Source organism: Zingiber officinale, chromosome 7A, assembly GCF_018446385.1.
Source record: "Zingiber officinale cultivar Zhangliang chromosome 7A, Zo_v1.1, whole genome shotgun sequence".
Taxonomy (NCBI): Eukaryota; Viridiplantae; Streptophyta; class Magnoliopsida; order Zingiberales; family Zingiberaceae; genus Zingiber; species Zingiber officinale.
Window position 1 is genome coordinate 6,028,669 of NC_055998.1, and position 8,322 is coordinate 6,036,990.

Here is an 8,322-nt window from a genome sequence, read left to right on the forward strand (position 1 = left end):
GATAGATCGCACGGGCGAAACCGCCATCACTTGCCCACCGAAACTCCCCTCCCTCGCGCGCTATAAATGCAAGTCTGATTCGCTGCGACTCTGAACGTGGCGGGTTTGATCGATCGATCGGTTGTCGTTTTGATGGCGTCAAAGACTGATCTTTGCTCGTGGCCGGAGCCGGTGGTGTCCGTCCAGTCCTTGTCTGACAACGGCGCTGTTGCCGTTCCGGGGAAGTACGTCAAGCCCCTCTCTGATCGCCCTGTGCTGATTGGCGGTGGCAGCGGTCGAGGCCTCGAAATACCTTGCGACCGATGCACGAAACGACGAATCATGGTCACAACGAATCATGGTCCAATTCGTTCATCCGGACGCGGTCATCGGCACGATGACCCTCACTGCTGACGACCTTAGGAAGCTGAAGGCGATGATCTCGTCCAAAGCGAAGAACGCTTCTTTCGCTGCTACGACATCGTGGCGACGTACGCTTACGCGTGGGTTTCCTACGTCAACGCGCGAGCGCCGAGCACCGAGGGCACCGTGCACTTAGTGTTCGCCGGAAACTGCAGGGGACGGCTACAGCCGGCGCTTCCGGCGAAGTACTTCGGCAACTGCATCGTCACCATTTTCTGCGAGGCAAAGGCCGACGACCTTGAGGGCGGTGAGGTGCGGTGAGAACAAAGAAGCAGAAGGAAAAAACAAAAAAGAGGAAATGTTGTATTAAAAAATAAAATAATATGACGTGACAATTGGTCCGTAATAATCCGTAGGATAGAATCCGTATCATAACAATTATATATATGAGAATTGTTATGCTACGGACTTTATCCTATGGATTATTACGGACCAACTGTCACGTCATATTATTTTATTTTATTAATACAACATTTCCTCTTTCTTGTTTTTTCCATCTGCTTCTTCGTTCTCACCGCACCTCACCGCCCTCTGCATCGCGATTGCGCGGTACTTCTCCAACCACTCGTCGACGTCCCTTAGTGGCTCTGCCTCGAACTGCTCGATGCCTTCGCCGGCGATTCGAGCTACCACCACCACTCCATCTTCTCCCTCAAGGTCGTCGACCTTTGCCTCGCAGAAAATGGTGACGATGCAGTTGCCGAAGTACTCCACCGGAAGCGCCAGCTGTAGCCCACCAGGCCACCATGATTTAGACGGAAATTAAAGAACAGTTAGAACAAATTGATGGGCATGAGATGACCACCCGCTCCTGTCATTCAATGTGTCGCCACGATAGATCGCACGGGCGAAACCGCCATCACTTGCCCACCGAAACTCCCCTCCCTCGCACGCTATAAATGCAAGTCCGATTCGCTACGACTCTGAACGTGGCGGGTTCGATCGATCGATCGGTTGTCGTTTCGATGGCGTCAAAGACTGATCTTTGCTCGTGGTCCGTCCAGTCCTTGTTTGACAATGGCGCTGTTGTCGTTCCGGGGAAGTACGTCAAGCCCCTCTCTGATCGCCCTGTGCTGATCGGCAGTGGCGGCGGTCGAGGCCTCGGAATACCTTGCGGCCGACGCACGAAACGACGAATCATGGTCACAACAAATCATGGTCCAATTCGTTCATCCGGACGCGGTCATCGGCACGATGACCCTCACTGCTGACGACCTCAGGAAGCTGAAGGTGATGATCTCTCCAAAGCGAAGAACGCTTCTTTCGCTTCTCCGACATCGTGGCGACGTACGCTTACGCGTGGGTTTCCTACGTCAAGGCGCGAGCGCCAAGCGCCGAGTGCACCGTGCACTTAGTGTTCGCCGGAAACTGCAGGGGACGGCTATAGCCGACGCTTCCGGCGGAGTACTTCGGCAACTGCATCGTCACCATTTTCTGCGAGGCAAAGGCCGGCGACCTTGAGGGCGGTGAGGTGCGGTGAGGTGCGGTGAGAACGAAGAAGCAGAAGGAAAAAAACAAAAAAGAGGAAATGTTGTATTAAAAAATAAAATAATATGACGTGACAGTTGGTCCGTAATAATCCGTAGGATAGAATCCGTATCATAACAATTATATATATGAGAATTGTTATGCTACAGACTTTATCCTACGGATTATTACGGACCAACTGCCACGTCATATTATTTTATTTTTTTAACACAACATTTCCTCTTTCTTGTTTTTTACTTCTGCTTCTTTGTTCTCACCGCACCTCACCGCCCTCTGCATCGCGATTGCGCGGTACTTCTCCAACCACTTGTCGGCATCCCTTAGTGGCTCTGCCTTGAACGCCTTCGTCGACGATTCGAGCTGCCACCACCACTCCATCTTCTCCCTCAAGGTCACCGACCTTTGCCTCGCAGAAAATGGTGACGATGCAGTTGCCGAAGTACTCCGCCGGAAGCACCGGCTGTAGCCCACCAGGCCACCACGATTTAGACGAAAATTAAAGAACAGTTAGAACAAATTGATGGGCACGAGATGACCACCCTCTCCTGTCATTCAATGTGTCGCCACGATAGATCGCACGGGCGAAACCGCCATCACTTGCCCACCGAAACTCCCCTCCCTCCCGCGCTATAAATGCAAGTCTGATTCACTGCGACTCCGAACATGGCGGGTTCGATTGATCGATCGGTTGTCGTTTCGATGGCGTCAAAGACTGATCTTTGCTCGTGGCCGGAGCCGATGGTGTTCGTCCAGTCCTTGTCTGACAACGGCGTTGTTGCCGTTCCAGGGAAGTACGTCAAGCCCCTCTCTGATCGCCCTGTGCTGATCGGCGGTGGCGGCGGTCGAGGTCTCGGAATACCTTGCGGCCGACACATGAAACGACGAATCATGGTCACAACGAATCATGGTCCAATTCGTTCATCCGGACGCGATCATCGGCACGATGACCCTCACTGCTGACGACCTCAGGAAGCTGAAGGCGATGATCTCCTCCAAAGCGAAGAACGCTTCTTTCGCTGCTCCAACATCGTGGCGACGTACGCTTACGCGTGGGTTTCCTACGTCAAGGTGCGAGCGCCGAGGGCACCGTGCACTTAGTGTTCACCGGAAACTGCAAGTGACGGCTACAGCCGACGCTTCCAATGGAGTACTTCGGCAACTGCATCGTCACCATTTTCTGCGAGGCAAAGGCCGGCGACCTTGAGGGCGGTGAGGTGCGGTGAGAACGAAGAAGCAGAAGGAAAAAACAAAAAAGAGGAAATGTTGTATTAAAAAATAAAATAATATGACGTGACAGTTGGTCCGTAATAATCCGTAGGATAGAATCCGTATCATAACAATTATATATATATATATATATATATATAATAAAAAAAGATAACTACAGCAATCTCAGACGTCCATCGCAATCCGTCCTTGAATTATATGGAAAACAATAAATCATGAAATTAATTTATAATCGATCGTCAAATAACTAAAGGATGAAAAAAATTTGAATCCATTTTTTTACATAAATACAAATTTATAATTAAATTTATCTAATAATTCTTTAGTGTATATATATATATATATAAACAATAGCCACATAGATTAAAATATTGAATTATAAATGTAGTTTGAGTTCAAATTTTATACAACTTTTTACCTAATTGTAGATAAGTTTTCAAAATATCCAAATCATATATTACAATTTTAAAATTATCAAATCGTGTACCCACTTTCCGTTTTACCCTCGTTCTCAAATCAATTCGACTGGAAAAAAAAATCACTCAATTGATTTTTTTTCTAGTTAAATTAATTTCTTTCTGTGTTTAAAAAAAATCCATTATCCGATTTTGACCAAAATCGGCTGATAGATCTAAAGAGCTCGCAATGACATGAAATCAGTTCTTATGTGTTCATTTAGTTCTTCTGATTATAAAAATACTATCAAACATCAATTTAACTCAATATATTAAGAATAATAATTTTTTAAATACAAATATGTCTAAAAAAATAATTCATACTAAAAAAATCACTGTTCTCAATATATTAAGTCAAATTAATATTTGATAGCATTTTTACAATCAGGAAAACTAGATGAACATATAAAAACTAGTTTAATGTCATTTTGAGGTCTCTAGGTCTATAAGCCAGTTTTGGTTGAAACAACTGATGAACTTAGAGATTTCAAAATGATATGAAATCAATTCTTATATGTTCGTCTAGTTCTCCTGATTGTAAAAATACTATCAAACATCAATTTGACACAATATATTGAGAACAGTGATTTTTTAAACACGAATTAATTTTTTCGATATATTCGTGTTTAAAAAATCACTACTGTCAATATATTAGATCAAATTGATGTTTGAAAAAATGAATATAATCATAAGAACTAAAAGAACTCACAAGAGTTTGTTTTACTTCATTCCAAACTCTCTAAATCTATCAACTGATTTTAGCCAAATGAACCTAAATTGATTTTATTTAAATTCATTCAATCATAGTTTAAAAAAATATCATCACTCTCAATATATTAAGTTAAATTAATATTTGATATCATTTTACAATTAGAACTAGATGAATATATAAAAATTGATTTCATATCATTCCAGGGTCTATAGGTCCCATCAGCCGATTTTAGCTTAAACCGGCTGATGGATTTTTCGAACAAAAAGAAAAAAAAACCAGTCTACAAATTTTTTTTCTAGTCAAATTGATTTGAGGAAAAGCGTAAACAGGAAATGGATACACGATTTGGTAATTTTGAAACTATGGTATGTGATTTGGGTATTTTGAAAATTTACTTACTGGTTTGATATAAAGCTGAATTCAATATATATTGGAATCCAATATGGATGATCTTTTCTACAAGCATAGAGAAATTAAGAAACTTATTCGTGGATAGAATCTGCTCATGGTGGCAAAAAGCGACTACGCTCGCCCCCAATACCCTCGTCAACCCGTCCCAAGACCAACACGGAGAAGGTAAATCACAGGTAGCTACTGGCCTTTAGAATAGTGACTAACGCATAAGGGAGATATTTACCTCGGCATAACCGAGATTCGAACCCCAGATCTCATGGTGGCAACACCTCATGCGCTAGCCACTACCGTCCCGAGGGAACATGATACAATTTGCTCATGGTAAAACTTCATATGGGTTTGATATATTCTTATCTTCAACAAATGACCCAACATTCAACGCGAGTCAAAGCATATGGTTACTGAGTTGATTGAATGCAGATAATGAAAATAGTACTTTACTCTTCTTAACAATAGATACTGGGGACTTCTTGGTTCATGATACTATTGCTTTAGGTTTGCATACAACTACATTGATTTTAATAAAAGGTGCTTGAAATGCACATGATTCCAAATTAATGCCAGATAAAAAGCCCCTAGAATTGGCTCCACGGATATGGAGAGGGTAAATTCAGGTATATAGGCGAAAGGCGCATTGTAGGGTTCATATATTCAGGTTTGCATATTTAATTGATTATATTTTCTCATATTGAATATTATTGATTATTTTGTAACAATAATATAATTTATTTATTTATTTGCAGAATCATCCTTCTCATTGTGGCACTTTATTTGCAGAATCATCCTTCTCATTGTGGCACTTGGGCAATCGATTGGATGGACTCATGCCGCAAAGGCAGCAATTGAAGAAAAAACAGAAGAAATTACAGTGATATTAGAAAATAAATTGTCATTTATCCCCTAACATAATGTCAACTATCATAGAAAATGCACAGACTTATGATGCTATAAGAGTGCAAGAATAGAGAATCAGGATGACAATTAATTTGGCGGGACTAAGTGAAAGAAAAACTAAGAAGGATCAAGAAGTTTTTAGAATAAACTTGTTTCCTCTTGATTATCAATACTAGTAGCAACCTGATGGCATAACCAGGTTAAAGTTTGAGTTCCAGTACAATACAGGCATAATAGACTGGCAAAGAAGTGGGCAAGAATTCTCTTTACAAAAAAAAATAATAATAGGGCGGGAAATTTTGACCTAACCATCAAAATTGTCAACAGCGACACACTTTGAGTGATTGCAGAATAGAGATATTGGCATATAATCCAAGGAGAAGCCCAAAAGCAAAATGCCTACAAGAACTCAAAATTGTTCTCATAATAAAACATGTTTGACGTCATTCTCTCAAACAGCAGAGTCAAAATACAGTGCAACAACAATCAGTGAGTTGGATACTGCAGGAAGGATGGACGAAAAGTGCTTGAAGAAAATTGATATTTCTGTGTGACAAAAGGGATTCACTTATAGTACGCTAGCTTCAAGAGGAAGCAGGTGGAATGCTATAGATCACTACGTTGACTAAAAATTTATCAAATAAAATTTGGGAATGTCCAGAAAATAAGAAATGATATTGCATCTATTATGTTAACTTTCAAATCATAAGAATATGCAAACATGATCTAGAATAAGTTGGGATATCATCTGGATAGCATAATTACCAGGATAAATTCAATTATATACCAATGGAGCTTCCTTTAGGCATGTCACATGAACAGGACTTGTTATTCATGTTTTTGGCAGAAGATAATCAACCGCTGAAGTACATTTCGAACCTGAAGCTTATTATATGACGAGAACTATTTCTCAAGTATACAAACATTTTGTTCAGATAATATTAAACAGGAATTTCACATAAATACTCAAGGTCACAATAAGAGTGGTTTATAATCACAGCTAACATTGTTTAAATAAGAAGAATCACAAACCTGATTATAACTGCAGAAACCCTCCCTCATGTTTACCCAGAAAGCAAAGCTAGAGGAATTCATTCCTGGCCCCCCAAAATCTTAACCACTTCAGGGACCTTTTCTTTATATGGAATAACAAACTTCTCCACGAACTTCTTATCTGAGAACGTCAAAAGAGAAGTAAACTTGCACTTAACAGTCCATAACCTTTTCAATTTCAACATTTCCACCACACGAAACCGAGGAATCGCCCTCTTCTTCAAACTATATCCGAGAAGGGACGGACTTTTAGCCATTAGGAGAGGTGTGTAACCAACTTCCTTGACATAAAAATGCATCTTTTTGCGTAGGTCGTCCACGGATAGAGACAAGAAACTTGGCGACTTCCTGAATGCCTCGGAGAAGTCTGTCTCCGACCAACCAAGGCTCATCAACAGGTTGCGCTTAGCCTCAACTTTTTCTTTACTGACAGTTTGGAGAATGTAAAGGGCCCATAGATACATTGGAGATAGCCTAGGCATCCCCATCTCATCGGCTCTATCGACCAAAACATGAAGTGCTTCTGGTTTCTGGCCAACAAATCCTGGGTGGTATCTCGCTGCTCGAGACACTCTATCTTCAGAAATACCGCACTCTTCCCTCAGGAACTTTAAGTTAGGAAGTATTCTTTTCTCAAGGCTGTACCAGAGACACCAACGATTCTTCTTGACAATCTTGACGAGAAGCTCCCTCGATCCAAAGAGTCTTTCCCATATCTCCAACTTGGGGAGTATAGAACGTTTCAGGTTAAGGGTAAGCATGGAGGGATTCGATGCAATGATCTCGATTGTGTCAGACTTCGAGAAACCCATATCCACAAAAGATCGTAACTTTGGGGCCAGATTATTCTTCACATCGTAGACAATGAAATCAGGGAAGAGAATGACGATCTTCTTGATATGGGAATCCTCGAAGCCCTGGGATCTCAAGAAGTTGAGAACAACGTCGGCTTTCTGGGTGGATTTGACGCGGGATAGTTTGGAGACCTTGGATGCCTCGGCGGCGGAGAAGCCCCACGAGCGGACTAGGTATTCGGCCATGGAAAGTGGTTTGGAGGACGGACCATCCGCCGCGGCGGCAGCATCCGGGAAAATCGAGGAAGAGAAGAAAAATGTGTGGCAGCCGGATCGCAAGGAGGCCAAGACGCCGCTGCGGCGTATGATCGAGGGCCGCATAGCGGCGACGCTTGTAGTGAGGTCCCTGGCCGCTGCGGCTGTGTCGGAATACACCTATTTAGATATCTAAAATCTTAAAACCCTAAACCCTCTAGATATATATATATATATATATATATATATATATATATATATATATATATATATATAGAAAAATATTTTATTTTTGTTTATATGAATCTGTTTTTATATGTAGTAAAAAGTTAATTAATATTAGATGAGTTTCACATGTGCATCTAAATTTGTTTTCGATTTTTTTAAAAGAAATTATACTTAATACTGTAATTAGGGATGTAATCGAATCGAGTCGAGTCGAGTCGAATTTTTGAATGTTTAAATTTAGCTCGTTTATAATCAAATCGAGTTTGAAATTTATTTAATGAATATATTCATGACTAATGAATTTATTTGAAATTTTATCGCACCTCAATAGTGGTGTAATTGAGCTGAGCCGAGCTAAACTCTTGAATGTTGAGTTTGACTCGTTTATAATCGAGTCGAG

At 41.4% G+C, this 8,322-nt stretch overlaps 1 protein-coding gene across 1 annotated transcript; it reads right to left on the bottom strand.

Annotated features, from left to right (window-relative positions):
• Positions 1-6,683: 6,683 nt before the first annotated feature.
• Positions 6,684-7,820, bottom strand: LOC121999174 (transcription termination factor MTERF9, chloroplastic-like). The gene has a single exon (XM_042553892.1). The coding sequence runs from the start codon at positions 7,818-7,820 to the stop codon at positions 6,684-6,686; it is 1,137 nt and encodes a 378-aa protein (XP_042409826.1).
• Between the last annotated feature and the right edge of the window lie 502 nt (positions 7,821-8,322).

Coding starts and splice junctions, on each gene's coding strand:
- LOC121999174 (XM_042553892.1), bottom strand. CDS start 7,820: ATGCGGCCCTCGATCATACGCCGCAGCGGCGTCTTGGCCTCCTTGCGA.